This window comes from Drosophila gunungcola, chromosome 3R, assembly GCF_025200985.1.
Source record: "Drosophila gunungcola strain Sukarami chromosome 3R, Dgunungcola_SK_2, whole genome shotgun sequence".
In the NCBI taxonomy this organism is placed as follows: Eukaryota; Metazoa; Arthropoda; class Insecta; order Diptera; family Drosophilidae; genus Drosophila; species Drosophila gunungcola.
In genome coordinates this window covers 20,707,252-20,722,889 of record NC_069139.1, presented here as the reverse complement: position 1 = coordinate 20,722,889, position 15,638 = coordinate 20,707,252, and the positions used below count along the sequence as shown (strand labels likewise).

Genomic DNA, 15,638 nt, shown 5'->3' with positions numbered 1-15,638 from the left:
CTATCTTAAAAGAGTTCACTTCAATTTTCAGCTCTCCCTGCAGGAGCGGGCAATCGATAACAGGCTTGGGGGTGGCTATCGACTATCAGCTGTTTTGAGGTAGGTTTACACTTGAGATGAGGGCGTGAGTATATTATTGTTGTTTCACGACCTTAGTAATTACCAAACATATATTTTCAAAAACTTAAAATAAATTAATCAAAATCTGTTCAGTTAATTTTATAATAATAATTAAATAATGTGCAATGTATATATAAATATATATATTTTTTTAGTATATATATTATTAAAGGGAATACAAGAGATAATTTAAATTAAAGCAACAGAGAGTATATAAAAAATATATTTATTTTAATATATATGTTTGATGCCAAAAGCGTGAGTGAGCTTTCGAGCTTGTCGTGAAAAACATTCACTCAGACGCTCATCTCTAGTTCACACAAAGCCGAGCTGGGAAAAATTAGAAGCGGAAACGGGTTTTACTTTTACTGGTAACTTAGCGCTCGCCAGAATTCAGCAGTTTGGCCAGCAGTCTGTCGTCGCAGCCGCATCGCAGTGAACCAAGCCCAGTACCAGAATCCGTGCCAGCGCATCGCTCAATCCACCGAAAAGCCAGACAGAGCATTTGCGGGGGCGTCACCGTCGTGGGAATCAGCAATATAAACAAACGGCAGCGGGATGTCGATGAGCAATCTATCAATAGACGGCGAGTTCCGCTACATTATCCAGTGGTTTAACGAGTGGAGCGAGCTGCAGCGGGATGACTTTGTGTACGTTTTTGTTGAGTACCTGGCCCGGGGCTCCAGCTCCTGCTCCAACGATGTCCAAGTGAATGGGCTGGTTAACTCGCTGGCCAACGCAGCCGTACAGGACAAACCCATGAGCCTGTTCCAGTGTCGCGTAAGTAGTAGAAAGTTCTCCTTTCCGCCTGCCCTTTAACACGGTTCATTGTCCGCAGATTAAGCTGTTCCGTGAATGGAGCCCCAAGTGGCCGATCGAGTTCAAATGCAAGCTGCAGGAGAAGATCAGCGAGATCGACGCTAAGGTGGGGGAGAAGATCATCAATGAGCTGCGGGGGCCCCATTCCGTGCACAATGGCGACGTAGCCGTGCATTTAAATGCAAATGGGGCGAGCGACGAGGGCGGGGATTCCGAACTGGAGCAGCCAGCGGTGGCAGAAGTGGCAGAGGTCGCAGCTCCAGTGGAAGGGGAAGAGTCTGAGCCAGCTCCCGAGGCAGATGACAATCGTTTGGCGGCGGTCTTGAGCCAAGAGACTCCCGTTGATGACGACGACGTGGAAGAGTCTGCCGGGGAAGATAGCAATAGCAACGCCGAAGTAAATGGCCATTATCCAGCGGCTGCAGTGACAACGATCGCGGTAAATACATCTCCATCGCCATCCCCCACTCCGCAGCCGATCATCGAACCTGTAGAACAGGTCGAGAATAGCGTTTCAGTTACAGTTGCCTCTGCAGAGGTTCCCCCGGTGGCTTAGACTCTGCACGATCGGTAAAGACAAACCAGATCGACTATAAAAAGGCGTAATGAGTAGTTAAGTATTTTAGTTGTATACCATCGGCAACTCGACATTCCAAGCGATGCATTTCTAGTTATGTAAGCCCATCTCCCCGACTCAGTTTTGCACTCTGTAGCCCGTAGCCCGTTCATCTATCGACTAGCTTAAGAGCATAAATTGTAAAGTAAGACCCATTAATACACGAAAGAGAGTTTCACATTCTAAGCGGTATCCTGACGATCTTGTTCCTATTTCCCGCCTTCGTCTTTAGTTGGGCTTACTAGCCAAACATGTTTTGTATTGGGCTGTTCTGGCTGCTAGCCGCTTACTCAGCTAGCCGGCAATGTCGTTGCTCTTTGTCTGCTTCGGCTGCTCTTTGGCTTTGGCCCAAGCTGACTTTATTGCCCGATAATTGGTTTTTCGAGCTCTCTTTTTGTTTTGATTCGTCGCCGCTGAAATCGAAATCTGAATAGAGCTAGCTGGACGTGGAAGTAAGATATGCATGCTGGCTCGGAGATTGAACCAATTTATTTCAATTTCGCACTTGGACGGACGACGTTGTGTAAGCGGTCTCCCAATTTCAGATTCGATCGTTCGAAATGCGGCGCACAGAACTTGTCACCCTATTAATCTGCGTCCTGTGGCTAAGTGGTAAGTATTCCGCTGGATCCCTAAACAACGAATGACTCAAGAAACGAACGTGCGTGGGGTGGGGGGTAATTAAAGAACAGCCCGCTAAGTGGGTCAAGGTCGGCGGCTAGAAATTCCCAGCGGCAAAGCGAAGGGCAACAAACCGCGCGAACGATGGAAAACGGCGAACCAAAAAAGTGAGTGAGTAATTGCCGGGGGCACTTCTGGTTTGCTGGTTTTCTGGTTCGCAATTGCCTTGCCGACATTGACCTTCGAGCACTGGTTTCTTGCCTTGTCATCCAGCCAGTCCGCTCTCGTTTCAGGGGATCACGGAGCCTCCGCCTGCCACTGCATCCGCTTGGGAAAGTGTGGCAGCTTCACCCGCCTCCTGCTCCATCACGGCCCCGGAGAGCAGTCCGCTGTGTTTGCCAAGGTGCACGACGCCAGTTGTGGCTTCCAAGGCCTCGAGCCGCTCGTCTGTTGCCCCACATCTCGCAAACAATACCACGATGAGTCATCTTCGGCAAAACCAAGCCGCAAGATGCGTTTTGCACCGCCGGATGATCGTTGGATTTGGGATGATGGGGGCGACAGCAGGGGCAGTAGGCACTCGCCCTCCCACTCGGATTATCTGGAAGCGGAAACAGATCTGCACGACTACTGGAACTTCGAGGAGAAACGCAACTGCCCGCAGCCCGTGGAACCAGAGTTCTTTGACCGGCGATTCGGAGGGAACCACCACTTCCTCTACAACGTAGACCACAGCAACCAGGACACGGCATCACCGCGGCCCGCTCCCAAGGATAAACCCATCGTGTTTCCCGGAGATCTGCGCTTCCTACGGGACGACCTAATCTCTAACCTGAACCAAGGCCCTCCCCTGGCGCCGTTTACCACAACTTCATTTATGCCGATTGCAACAAGTCCCGCTCCTCCATCCACAAGCACCACATCGTTACCCCCTAATGACCCGGTAAGCCAAGAGAACTCTCCAGGATGTGGGATAAGTGTGGAGAGCAGACTGCTAGGAGGAGAACAGGCCGCTGCAGGGCAATATCCGTGGCTGGCGAGGATCGCCTATCGCAACCGAAGTGAGTACTCCTTGGGGAATGTTAAATACACCATTTCGAATTTAATTACCCTCCCTGAATCAACGACATTGCTTGTGAGTGATGTTGAGTAATCTCAGCTGTGGATCTCCTGAGCAGCGCGCAATCCCGTCCTGTGTAGATTCAGCCAATCTCATTGGCCACGAGTCCCAGTTGTGTGGTGAGGAAGACCCCAAAGGCAAAGAGCAGAGCAGCAAGTCCCAGAGCCTGTGCTCCTCTATTGTTTGGTGGGGCCCTCAGACCTCTGCCATCGTTAGATCGGGGAGCACCTCTGCCTTCGGGTCCACCTTTTCCTCCAGAACCATCTTTTCCTCCAGGGCCACCTTTTCCTCCGGGGCCACCCTTCCCGCATTTATTGCACTGGGTACCGCCGCACGGCTTAGGACCACAGGGCTGACGTTTCTGGGGATTCGGTCCAGCGTTGCCTCCACGACCACCGCTTCCTGGACCACCACCCCCTGGACCACCACCGCTCCTTGGATAACCAGATGGACAAGACTGGGGGTCGTTGGCCCGAGGAGGCGGACTTCTTCCGGCACAGGGACATGCGCACATATTTAGATGGGAGGAGCTGTTGAAAAGGAGGAAATTTTTAATCTGAACGAGGTTATATGATACTAATTTCAGGCAGCAGCCGCATTAGCTTCCGCTGCTCCGGATCCCTAATCTCCAGCAACCACATCGTTACTGCCGCCCATTGTGTGGTCAATTTGGTCAGCGACTTGGAACTGTAAGTTCAAAAGACCAGTCTAATATATTCTGAAACGAGCTTTCCCACAGATCCCATATTCGATTGGGGGATCAAGATGGCTCAACCCCCTTTGCCATCGAGCGGGTAATAGTGCATCCTAACTTCGATCAGCCTAGATATGCCAACGACATTGCCCTCCTAAGAATCAATACCACGAATGGTAAGTGTACATCCTTGCCTCAACAATAACTGACCCCTCTACTTTCCAGGAGCCTTTACACCCATCTGCTTACCCTTGAACGGGTCAACCACCCTCGGGAACAGGCTGATTGGACAAACGGGAGTTGCTGCCGGTTGGAGTACTGGGAATCCGGAAAGTGAGTCTCGAAATAACTTTATAGCGTGTATATCTGGTCTGTTGAAGTTTACAACTGACTATTATAGCTGCCAAAGCTAATCGAGATCGGAGCTTACTATGTTTAAGCTGTGGTCTACATGTTTTGCCAGGTCTTTGATTTTTATGTAACAATTTATTAATTGTTTGCTATGTATAGGTTTTAAACTTTTTAAAACAGCACTAGCAAACTACATCATAACAAATTAAAGCAAATAATTCTCGAAAAATCTATCTAACAAACTTTGATCTTTCTGCAGATAATGGGTCGACGGACTCCTCGAACTCTACCGCCGCAGTGCGCTTCATCCGTTTGCCCATAGTGAACACCACCAGCTGCGCCATCGCCTATGCTAGTCTCAGCGAAAACTTTCAGCAGCCCATTGTCATCACCCCAAACCACCTGTGCGCCCAGGGAATGCCCATGAACGACGTCTGCCGCGGTGACAGTGGAGGACCCTTCATGGACGACGGATCCTCCGGGATTTTCGGAGCAAGTGGAGTCCACACGCTCATTGGCATCGTGGCCTTTGGACCCACGCTGTGCGGTGTAACCACCATTCCGGGGGTCTATACCCTGGTAAGCAGCTTCTCCGATTGGATGCTGCGGAGCATCAGCGGATGAACGGACCAGTGACAGAACCTAGCTCATCCAAAGCTTTCAATGCCAAAGTAATCACACTACATCCAAATAAGAAAAGATGAATCATGCAATTTATGGATTAATGAAAACAGTTCTGCTTCCTATTTAGATCAACACAACGCTAATAAATTTTACATTTTTTGGTACAACTTAAATTTGTATTATCCGAACTCCTGTGAAAAATGTGGCTCATAATGTTCTTAGGTAACGAAAAGCTTATGCACATCCAATTAGTTTCATAAAAGTTAGCTGACTACCACCGCATTGTAAAGGTGAATAAAATATTTCCAAGATTAATTCGATTATGAAAGCAATTAATATTGTCTATGCTGATTTGGACATTTGTGAAAATTGAGTGTTATTTTTTTGCTTCATTTTATTTTTCATTATTTTACAAGCATTGTAAAAGATTCAGATTAAACTTTCTAGGCACATTTTCTTAGCGAAGTTCCTCATTAGGGAATGGTATAATACAATTATAGTCGGTTTGGTTCTGCTATTTAGTTATATTTAAAGTAATTATAGTTTAAACGGAAATAATAAAAAAGGTTATGTCATTTCAGTGGACAAAAATGCCACGTCAATGCAAACAATAAGTGTAATTTATTAGCCTTAAAAAGATATTTTAAAATTTTTATTTAACCCCAACCATTGAGATTCTTTTTGTTTTATGTAAAGAATATGCTGCAGTGAAACAAATTGTTTGGCTTTTATTTTATTAATTTGAATTATTTTTAATCCATTATACCTAGAATAGCATCATTCTTTTCCACCAATTTTATTTACCATATAATGTAGCTGTAATTAAAACAGAAAGTTAAATATTAAAAAAAGTGTTGAAGCTGATATTATTCGTTACTATGAACACGATGAGACAAAGGAAACCATTTCAAGCTACCGATATTTTCTCTGTATTATTCTTAAACTTTTCTTATAAAAATAAAATAAAGTCTACTTTGAAAAAGGAAAATAATCCGAAAAAAAAATATCAAGCAACGCATTTATTTTTAAGACTAATTTCACGGTTCACCTTAATACTCTAAGAAACGATCTTAATACATGTTTGGGGGTAAACTTTAGTTTACTTACACTTATCCAAGTGCTCTTCATCGTCAGGCTCTTCATAGAAGCTGTCGTCCATTACGTTATCATCATCCATCTTGACAAAACTCATGTTCTCCAGGTTTTTCAGCTCGACTTCCAATTCCTCGCGCCTGCATTCTATGAACACATCAGCTTCACTTTTGCTCTTACTTAGCAGTTTTTCCGTTCGAGCCGAATGCTGTTTTGGCCGAAAGAACAAGTGTGGTTTCGTTTTGGTTCGAATATGGCTTTTCGAATACGCCATGGTTGCTTCCCACGCTTTGAAGTCCTTCATCCTGGCCATTTTGTACTCCAATCTTCGGATCTCGAATTGTTTTCGTTTCCTGTCTAAAAATAACGTTTCGCGTTGTTTCCGTAACAAGGCTCTTTCCTGGAGTTCCTGCTTCTCCACCTTCTTCTCGATCTCGGCCTTCTTATCCTCCTTGCTTTTCAAACGGGACTCCTCCTGGCAGAACTTCTGCAGCGTTCCCAGAAGCGATCCGAACATCCGGCGATTCCGGGCCCTCGACTCGGAGTCTGTGCCCTGCGCCTCAACCACCTCCTTTTTGGTGGGCATTTCCCGGATAACCCGCGAGTTGATCCTGGGCGGTCGTCCCTCGTTCTCCTCGATGGGGAAGCGCGGAACCGGGTTTTTGGTTTCGTACATCCGCCGCTTGTCTTTGAAGACCCCACCTGGTCCATTTCTGGGAAACTGTCGCTCGCCGTTGTGGTCGTTTTTCTTGCCATCGTGGGTGTATTTAAACTTCTCCGATCTGAAATGTAGCGGGATTACCATTAACTTAATTAACCATTGCCAACGATGAGCCGTACCTCTGAAGGGAATCCTTGGGGACGCGACCAGCAATGCGGCGAATGTTTTCATTCAGGATCACCAGCGACTGCTTGGCCGAGTTCAGTTTTTGCTCCAAGTCATCAACAGTGGATAGACCCGAGTCATTCACCATTGTTACCAGGTATCAATTTGATGCTTTATTTAATCCCTAATTCGGAAAATCGGTGCGATTCTCATAAAAATAAAACACAAGCAGTTGGTGTGTAGGTATATTTAGTGGTGGAAGTTAGAAACTTAAAACCATCATCGATAGTATCGATGGTGCGTTGTGCTGCGGCTACCATCGATATATCACTATCGCCATTGTCATTTCCTTATCGATAGTATCGTTATTTTTATGGGAATTTAAAAATTACAAAAAAGGTAAATCTTAAATGTCGTTAAAAAAGAAAGTTTGAAACTAATTTGTAAGAACATTTATAATTTACGAAGTTTTATGGTTATGGTATTACCTCCATACATATTATTTAAAATAATAGTAAATACATTAAGTTTTGGGAGACATTCAATAAAGCGTTGGTCAGAATAATTAAATACTTGATCCATAACTTTTTAACGTATATAAAATGTTAATAATTATGTTGGACTTTTTCTAAAACCTAGATAGATAATAAGTAAGTTAAGTAAGTTCATTGTCTAGATCAGAATTTATAATTTAAATCGAACCCTGATATGCATTTATGTGCTTCTGCTGTAACTTCTTTGAACCCCTCTGTGGCCCAAGAACTGTCGGATATCTGTACTCAAAGTTGAAATGAAACTAGATACATTGGGCGGACTCTGAGGGTTTTAGTTTCTTTGTCCGGCAAATAGGATAAGACGTTCATCTGAGCGAGAGGAGTCGAGAGAACCGATGCAGCTGTCCGCCCGGAGAGCTTTCACTGTACATGTACGCACGTACATTCTGAGTTTGGACCTGCACGCCACCGTGCCTTTGAGCTTGTTTTTAAAATAGAATCCACTCGACAGCCGTGTTTGGTGATGTGAAAAGTAACGTCCTTTGCGTACCAAATAAAAGTGGGCATTCGCAATAGTATTCTATCCCAATTCCTAGCCAGTTTGTCGGCAACTTATATTTGGAGAAAAAAAAAAGTATGATTAAATTGAGACTAGCGGATGCACGTACATACACATGGACAAAGGTCATAGTTGCAATGTTTACATCAAAAGCTCCTGCGAAACGCATGCGCCCGCCGACAAGCTTTTTAGCCCAGGTTTGCAGGTGTAGTGCGATGGAATTTCGACGTGTTAGTTTCGCATCGCGGCTAGAAAAGTAATATAACTTTTTGGCAGTGCTCGTTATTTTCCATCTTGGTTTTTGTTAAAATAATCCACTCAACTCAGCATTGCAAAACACAATTGTGCTATGTGTATCGCCAATCGGAACCCTGTGAACGTTTGCATATGAAAATAAGCAATAGTAAAGTGTATCCTGGAATTTTGGCAAACATATACAAGTGCATACGAAAAGACATACGCGCATACATACTCGTACATTAAATAAAATCAAATCCGTGACCATTCAAAAAGTCTGCAATATTTAATTTATTAGTTTTTGTGCTCAGTGACGTATGTTTTATCGACCATACTTAAAACATGCCCAATATTAAGTATACGCAACTACTGCAAAATATATAAACCTATGTGTTATACATACAATGTTATATCCCGTGTATATGTGTAATTGAGTGTTCGTGCACAAGTATTGGTGTGCTCATCTTCCGTGAAAATTCAGATGATAAAATGTAACTTATTACTCAATTAAACATACAAATCCCAAACAGTGTTTTAGTAGATAAGATAAGGAATAAACTAAATAAATGTAAACGGCAACTAATTTCTGCTGTTCCAAAAAAGTATACAACATGGAGTTATTGCTGCTATTTATGCTAGCATTTCAACTTTTACAATCCAGCATCGGAAGTAAAGATGGTAAGTCAAAAATTTAGCTTACAATCACTAAATGATATTTAATTTTCTTTTTGCACTTGCATTTCGAGGCTTAAAATAAGGGGGGTTTTTTATTAAATTAAGTGAGAAACTCTCTCTGCGTCCAGCGTTCAAGATAAAATTGCAACCTAAATATTTATTTCAAAATTAAATAGTTGTAATAAAAAAGTTTGGTTTGGTTTGGTCTTTTGTTTGCCTTTCTTTCGAACAAACTTATTAAATTGTACCTTACGCCTAAGAAATTCCGGTCATTACAATAAGTCCTTTATTATACATTGTGCGAGCCGTCTGGAATTTAATAATATATACCTTCGCGAATCCTATTAATTTTCAATTGGTGGCTTCAATAATAATATCTTAATTAACATTTTCAAAATTAAATACATAACTATACCTGCTTTATAAATAAGGAATGATGGTAGTATTATGTATGTTAATTTTTAAAACCAATTGAATATTTGTTTTTAATTTTCAGTACCAATTCACCAAATCGAATCTCTGGTTGGTGAAAATATTTATCTTCCTTGCAATGTAACAACATATGAAGGTGATGAGCCTGTGTTGATTTTGTGGTACCGAGATGATAAAGGTACTCCCATATACAGGTAAATGAATGAAAATTTCACCAAAACCTACTTATTTCTTTAAGGAAACCTATTTATTTCGGTAGAAGAGTGTCTTAATTGTTTTTCAGTTAACTTACCCAATCCTATGTATAGATATTACAAACTAAGTTCAACTTTATAGCACCGACATCAGAGCGGGAGTGTCAAAGGCACCAAAAAGATGGTCGGACGATTCTGTCTTTGGAGACAGGGCTTATTTTATATTCGATAAGGAACCAGGAAAACTTTCAATTCAAAATACCCAAGCCTCAGATTCAGGCACTTATAGATGCCGGGTGGATTTCCTAAAGGCGCAAACCATAAATAGCCGTATAAGGCTCAATGTCATATGTAAGTAATTGATATTGCAATTGTTTATTATAGGTATCTGTAAATTATATGGTTTCAATTTAACCATGCCTATGTTTTTCATTAGCTCCACCAAAGCAAGTTATAATTCGAGACAGCTCCAATGTGGAGCGGTCTACAGTGGTGGGACCATACAGCGAAGGCGACATCGTATCCCTGAAATGCCAAGTAATTGGAGGTATGCGAACAGCAAGTGCAAATTTAAGACATTGGTTACTTAACTTTGAGCTTCATATTTAGGCTACCCAACTCCCACAATAAGTTGGTATCGAGATGGTCTCGAAATTCCCTGTGAGCTCGCCCATTTAGCAGGAGGAAAGGTAATCGAGTGCGAAATCACGCTCCCATCGCTGGGTCGAGAAGACCTAAACTCTCGTCTCACCTGCCGAGCATTGAGTCATCCCAGAGCACCCATTGTCGAAGCAGTAGTTCAAATTGATATGAACTGTAAGTCTATGAGGGATATTGAACCCCAATGGAATTATTTTCTGAGTGGACAAAACATTTTGAGCTTGATTGCACACACTAAACATTGTGTTTATTTCTAGTTGCCCCTTTAAATATCCGACTGTTGGGGGCACATCAGCCATTGTCTGCTGGACGAAGATACGATCTATTGTGCCAAAGTGCTGGCTCCAGACCGCCTGCCGTAATAACTTGGTGGCAAAATGGCATACGGCTGGAAAAGACTACCGAAACTGTGTGTATTCGTATCCTGATAAATTAAATAGGCTACAATTGCCTGTTCACTACTGATTTCAACTGTTTTATAGACTTCAAGCGATGGAAATCAGACAACGAGTACGCTTTCAATCAGTCTAAGCAAATCTGATGCGGGCAAATATCTATCATGCAAAGCCTACAACCATGCTGTTCCATCCGAACCTTTGGAAGATGGTTGGAAGCTGGATATTCAATGTAAGCTGTGCTAATTGTTTTTATATAAATTTGTGTTATTTAAAGTTGACATATGCTTGGCTTTTAGATGTCCCTGAAGCATATGTTCGTCTAGGAACATCTCTGGATCCAAGTACTTTGCGCGAAGGAACTGATGTGTACTTTGATTGTCTGGTGGTGGCCCATCCAAATGTTTTTCGCATTGAATGGCGTCACAATGTAAGCTTTAATTTAAGCTTCATGTTTAGATACTTTGTGTTTTAAATCTTTATTATTCTTTCAGGAACAACCTCTGTCCCACAATATTTCGCAAGGCGTCATAATAAGTAACCACTCACTAGTTTTGCAAGGTGTAACGAGAGCCACTGCAGGAAACTATTCTTGTGTCGGTTTTAATGCCGAAGGAGAAGGAATCAGTGCCCCTTTTGCTCTAAATATTCTGTGTAAGTTATGAAAACTTAATTTTCTTACAAATCCCTATCAATCATTCCCAATAATTTGAACTGTTGTATCATCGATTTCAATTGGTGGAAATATGCAATTTTAAACTCGCAATGAAACAAGCTATTTAAAAATAAATAAAAACAACATTTCGCTGTTTTTTTTTACGTTTCTTTTCCATAAAAATCTGGCTTTAAGAGATAATTAACCGTTTTATGATGTCGTCTTTATGTTCATGCTTTATAGACGCTCCCACGTGTGCACAGAACCAGAAGAAAGTGTATGGAATAGCAAAACAAGAGGACGCAAAGGTCATGTGCACTGTGGATGCCAATCCTCGAGAAGTTGAATTTAGTTGGACTTTTAACAATTCTGCCGAAAGTATTGATGTCGCCACAAATCATATCATTCGCTCTGGTAAGTTATACTCATTATTGTCTTCCCTTATCTGTGTATAAAAGTAAAAAATGTATTTCTTAGGCACAAATTCCATTGTAACATACACTCCCGTAACTGAACTGGATTATGGAACCTTACTCTGTCTGGCATCAAATAAAATTGGTAAACAGCGAGTTCCATGCGTCTTCCATATAATCGCTGCAGGTAGGTTTCGAAATTAAACATTTAAATAGTTTTGTTCCTCTTTATTAACAGTACAAACTTTGAAATTTCGTGTTCCTTTTCTTACATTAAGGTCGACCGGAAAAAGTACACAACTGCACAGTAATCAATATATCTATGACATCGTTAACCGTGACTTGCAGTGACGGGTTCAATGGCGGCTTGCCACAAAACTTTAATTTGGAACTGCTGGACTCTTACACACAAGTACGTACATATTGCCTTAAAATTATTTAAAACAGCAAGTACATGTTTCTACTCATTACAGGAAACTAAGGCAAACATCACATCGACAACCCCAAAGTTTACGGTGACAGGTTTAAGTCCGGGAAGCATATATAGGCTAAATATTTACGCATTCAATACCAAAGGACGCTCCGATCCAGCAATAGTTAATGCCGCTATGCTCCGAATGCCCGAGAAACAACTGACCTCGGAGCAAAGTAAGTCCTAAACAATCGTTCTATCTTGTTTTACTACTAATTAACACATTTTGTTTCATCTTTCAGCTCATAACCTTCGAGCAGAGCTCTTGTTTTCGCCCGTTGTGTCATTAACAATCGGTTTAACCCTAGCTGTGTTGGTCGCAGTACTGGCCATAATCCTAGCTCTTCGAATACCTTGCACCGCTACATCGAGAAGGCGCCAAAAGGAACTCTCTAATGAGAATATTTCCAGGGATGAATCGCCAGGACCAAGTGACAAAAGTTCCGGTAGCAAGGAAGTGGACGATTGCGACGAAAAGAATCCGGATGTGGTGCCTGAATCTGTAGAGGTTGACGAGCAGGTATGATTGTTCTTAAGTACCACTTCGGAAACAATAACCTATTTTAAAGGACCGATTTCTGAATGTCATTTTTAGGTTCTAGCTTTTAATCTTTCAGTGAAATTAAATATTAGTTGAAAGTCTTCGGAAACACAAATTCTTTTACCCAATTTTTAATTTCTTACTTGTCTATGTCTTCTTTTATTTTGACGACCAACAAGTTTTAACATTGCCTTTAGTTATAAGTTTTAATTAAGATCTGTTAATCTTACTAAAATTAGGAAAGCAAATGTTTCCCCAACGACAACTTAGCGCAATGTTAAAACTGATCTTGACATTGAAAAACTAACCCTTTCAGTATTGCACTTGGTTTTAAAGACATAAAGACACAAATTTCAATTGTAATGGGGAAATTAAGTACTTAATTACATTAAGCAATTGTTTCTTCGTGTCTTATGGACAAATATCAATACAATTTCAGGCCGAAAGTATCAGGAAAAGGCAGCAGATATCAACGATCGATACAAACCGCAGTCCGAATAGGGGAATTTTTGTAAATGAACAGCAACATTTGACAGCTGCCGAGATATCGTTGCGTGCCTCCCATGGAATTGGTTACTGCACTCTGCGGAGTGGAATGCACGCCCAGGCCCAGAGTTCAGTGGGAGAAATATCAATTGTGAGTACAGGATGTAGTTTACAGTACTGATTAAATGCACTTTAAGATACTTAACTTGGCATTATCCTTCACAGAACGTTACGCCCCACGTCTATTCCAACTCTATTTCGCAATGCACCCTGCCGCGCCAGTCATCGCAGAATGTGTGGAACAACTACAACTGCAACATCACCGGGGCGAGACCGACCTCCACGTTCCACCAGCTGACCTTTCCCCAGGGACGGGTGAATGGCCACAACCCGGCGCAGCCGCTCCATGGACACGCGCCCTCGCCATCGCTGGCATCCAACAGCTCCATGGCCTCGTCGTCGAACACTCTGCCACAGCCACATCCACATGCCCATGGCAGAACCATCGCCCTGCACCACATGAACCAGGCCCAGTGCGGAAGGGTCTGCATCGGAATCGCCAGCGAGGGCATCCACGCCGCCGAACAAAACCTTTCCGACGACGAGGTCACCGTCCAAACTCCATTAATGATAAAGCGCGACAGCACCGTATGACTATAGAAATTCCACAGGGTTTTCGACACGCCCCTGTGATTAGGATTTACAATTTTCGGTATTCTGCATTTCGAACTCAATAGAATAAACTTTTTATACCACTTTATTATTGACAACAATATTCTGGAGAGATCAATTATTTTCGGCCAAAATAAATGTTAGTTTTAAACGTTGTTAATTATAAGTTGAACGAAATCAATATTCAATGAAATAACTAATAGGTTTTAAAACTTTAATTGTAAAAGCGGAACAGAGGTTTACGAGTGGCCAATGCAAATACTTTTACAGCAGTTTTTAAAATACCTAAACACTTTACTAGCATCAAACGAATTTATAGACTGGGTTTGATATTAAAGAACATTGAGTTTTTTATATTTTTTTTAGAAAAACAATGATGTACAAATTTGTTTGTTTTTTTTTTTTGCATTATTAAACCATATTGAGTGTTTCGGGATATAAGGATAATTCAAAATGTATGCGGTGACTCATGTACGGCCATAGTTTTTGTTAGACTAAGTGAAAAGACTTTATAACATTATGGTTCAAATTTTATTTCTAGTTCCCAATGATTCCAACTCGATTACACATATTTTTAACTACATGTCTAGGCAACTATAGTCTCGATTAAATTAGTCATGTAAAACTAAATATTTTTGTTGTATGTTGTGTTTCTAAGCAACTGCACCAGAAAGTATGTTTGGTCAAATTTAATTTGATGAAACAATTGCTCATTTCTATGGATGCCAAGGCAGCTTTTTAATACATTCATAATAATGTCTGTATATGTTCGTGATGATAAAACATTTTATATAACTTGCTCAAATATAAACTAAACCAGTGTTACGAAAGAAGGAATAATTCCCATTTTTTTCCACGACGCTGGCCGGCATTTATTTTCAAATATTTAATTTTATACTGGTCGAACTTACATAATACTTATATTTAAAATACCATATATATTAGGAACTTAGCGTAAAACTACTGTGAGCAGTATTATAATATCTAAGTTATAAATAAAAATAAATTAAAAATAAAAGATTGTTTTAATCGATTGTCAAATCAAAGTGAGTTTAAATATAAAGATATTCTTTTCTTATATCTAAAGTTTGCTTTGAATATAATATAGAATTTTTTTAGTGAAATTTTGTTTGCCCTTATCTCAACCATTTTTAAATAGTCAATGCAATCTGAAATATTTCGTTAGGTTTTGCTTATCAATTAAAACTTGAAGGTCTCGAATCTTTATCTATTATATTCTTAGCACTTGTCCAATTGAAAATAAAAATGTTACTGAAAATTATCAACATTAAAATGTACTCCTACCGAAAGGAAACTTTATAGAAGTAATCTCACAAGTGACCTTCAAGACAAATGCAGATAATTCGTTTATTTTTAAGTATTATGTTGCTATCTAGAAAAGCTCTTTAGTTTTATCTTTTTAATTTTCCTGATTTGCAAATTCTTTTGTTTGATCTTTGTTAGATTTTCTAAGTGTGGACTGAAGAAATCTTAAATTGTGTCTATATTCCCAATATGTCCATGGTTAATTGGTTGAGTGCACACGAACAGAATTTCTGTTCTTTATATTGAGTTGTATTTGTATAACAAGTAATTTTATTTTTAAGATGTCAAATAATGCATTAAACCAAAATCAATTAAGAGCTCAAGTTTATTTACATATATTGGAAACATAAACTGCTGGCTTAAAAAGCCAACTTCTTTGGAAGTGTGACTTCTTCATAAATTCGAATACATTTTTCCAAGTCTAAACAAAGTTCCACTTGATAATTAATCTCAAATTTTGCTATTAACTTTCAGCTGCAAATTGAGAACAACGCAATGCGAATTCTATTCAAACATAAACACAAGAAAAAAAAAGAAAACAGAA

General features: G+C 40.7%; 5 protein-coding genes across 8 annotated transcripts; 3 read left to right on the top strand and 2 right to left on the bottom strand.

The window, feature by feature from the left end:
* Positions 1–415: 415 nt before the first annotated feature.
* On the top strand, positions 416–1,747 carry LOC128251800 (uncharacterized). Its single transcript, XM_052978980.1, has 2 exons — positions 416–900; positions 959–1,747. Exons 1-2 carry the CDS (start codon positions 679–681, stop codon positions 1,493–1,495), a joined length of 759 nt encoding a protein of 252 aa, XP_052834940.1. The 5' UTR covers positions 416–678; the 3' UTR covers positions 1,496–1,747.
* A 133-nt stretch (positions 1,748–1,880) lies between these two features.
* On the top strand, positions 1,881–5,433 carry LOC128251792 (CLIP domain-containing serine protease B4). Of its 2 annotated transcripts, none has more exons than XM_052978966.1 (6): positions 1,881–2,167; positions 2,470–3,237; positions 3,883–3,985; positions 4,036–4,166; positions 4,216–4,323; positions 4,601–5,433. In XM_052978966.1, the coding sequence occupies exons 1-6, from the start codon at positions 2,116–2,118 to the stop codon at positions 4,963–4,965; spliced, it is 1,527 nt and encodes a 508-aa protein (XP_052834926.1). In that variant the 5' UTR covers positions 1,881–2,115; the 3' UTR covers positions 4,966–5,433. The 2 variants fall into 2 exon arrangements, with proteins under 2 accessions (XP_052834926.1, XP_052834927.1); XM_052978967.1 differs by having other exon boundaries at positions 1,881–2,343.
* On the bottom strand, positions 3,259–3,810 carry LOC128251810 (S-antigen protein). Its single transcript, XM_052978996.1, has one exon. The coding sequence runs from the start codon at positions 3,808–3,810 to the stop codon at positions 3,379–3,381; it is 432 nt and encodes a 143-aa protein (XP_052834956.1). The 3' UTR covers positions 3,259–3,378.
* LOC128251799 (pinin) lies at positions 3,798–7,128 on the bottom strand. Of its 2 annotated transcripts, none has more exons than XM_052978979.1 (3): positions 6,898–7,128; positions 6,073–6,839; positions 3,798–3,826 (listed from the first exon to the last, which is right to left on the bottom strand). In XM_052978979.1, exons 1-3 carry the CDS (start codon positions 7,029–7,031, stop codon positions 3,813–3,815), a joined length of 915 nt encoding a protein of 304 aa, XP_052834939.1. In that variant the 5' UTR covers positions 7,032–7,128; the 3' UTR covers positions 3,798–3,812. The 2 variants fall into 2 exon arrangements, with proteins under 2 accessions (XP_052834939.1, XP_052834937.1); XM_052978977.1 differs by lacking the exon at positions 3,798–3,826 and adding an exon at positions 5,683–5,781.
* Positions 7,129–7,738: 610 nt separating this feature from the next.
* LOC128251778 (hemicentin-1) lies at positions 7,739–14,756 on the top strand. 2 transcript variants are annotated; one of them, XM_052978937.1, is made up of 16 exons: positions 7,739–8,851; positions 9,345–9,474; positions 9,617–9,825; positions 9,911–10,021; positions 10,084–10,290; positions 10,392–10,543; positions 10,617–10,761; positions 10,829–10,959; positions 11,024–11,183; positions 11,428–11,598; positions 11,662–11,784; positions 11,876–12,009; positions 12,071–12,245; positions 12,312–12,589; positions 13,050–13,247; positions 13,322–14,756. In XM_052978937.1, the coding sequence occupies exons 1-16, from the start codon at positions 8,785–8,787 to the stop codon at positions 13,748–13,750; spliced, it is 2,820 nt and encodes a 939-aa protein (XP_052834897.1). In that variant the 5' UTR covers positions 7,739–8,784; the 3' UTR covers positions 13,751–14,756. The 2 variants fall into 2 exon arrangements, with proteins under 2 accessions (XP_052834897.1, XP_052834898.1); XM_052978938.1 differs by lacking the exons at positions 7,739–8,851; positions 9,345–9,474; positions 9,617–9,825; ... (3 more) ...; positions 10,617–10,761; positions 10,829–10,959 and having other exon boundaries at positions 11,101–11,181.
* Positions 14,757–15,638: the final 882 nt, after the last annotated feature.

Bases quoted from the DNA above. Each gene is read 5' to 3' on its own strand.
- LOC128251800 (XM_052978980.1), top strand. From the start codon at position 679: ATGTCGATGAGCAATCTATCAATAGACGGCGAGTTCCGCTACATTATC. The intron at 901-958 runs GTAAGTAGTAGA...CATTGTCCGCAG, and splicing joins TGAGCCTGTTCCAGTGTCGC to ATTAAGCTGTTCCGTGAATG.
- LOC128251792 (XM_052978966.1), top strand. From the start codon at position 2,116: ATGCGGCGCACAGAACTTGTCACCCTATTAATCTGCGTCCTGTGGCTA. The intron at 2,168-2,469 runs GTAAGTATTCCG...CTCTCGTTTCAG, and splicing joins CTGCGTCCTGTGGCTAAGTG to GGGATCACGGAGCCTCCGCC. The intron at 3,238-3,882 runs GTGAGTACTCCT...TACTAATTTCAG, and splicing joins GATCGCCTATCGCAACCGAA to GCAGCAGCCGCATTAGCTTC.
- LOC128251810 (XM_052978996.1), bottom strand. From the start codon at position 3,810: ATGTGCGCATGTCCCTGTGCCGGAAGAAGTCCGCCTCCTCGGGCCAAC.
- LOC128251799 (XM_052978977.1), bottom strand. From the start codon at position 7,031: ATGGTGAATGACTCGGGTCTATCCACTGTTGATGACTTGGAGCAAAAA. The intron at 6,840-6,897 runs GTACGGCTCATC...GCTACATTTCAG, and splicing joins CCCAAGGATTCCCTTCAGAG to ATCGGAGAAGTTTAAATACA. The intron at 5,782-6,072 runs GTAAGTAAACTA...TTTTAATTACAG, and splicing joins TGAAGAGCACTTGGATAAGT to CTACATTATATGGTAAATAA.
- LOC128251778 (XM_052978937.1), top strand. From the start codon at position 8,785: ATGGAGTTATTGCTGCTATTTATGCTAGCATTTCAACTTTTACAATCC. The intron at 8,852-9,344 runs GTAAGTCAAAAA...TTTAATTTTCAG, and splicing joins CAGCATCGGAAGTAAAGATG to TACCAATTCACCAAATCGAA. The intron at 10,762-10,828 runs GTAAGCTGTGCT...CTTGGCTTTTAG, and splicing joins TTGGAAGCTGGATATTCAAT to ATGTCCCTGAAGCATATGTT.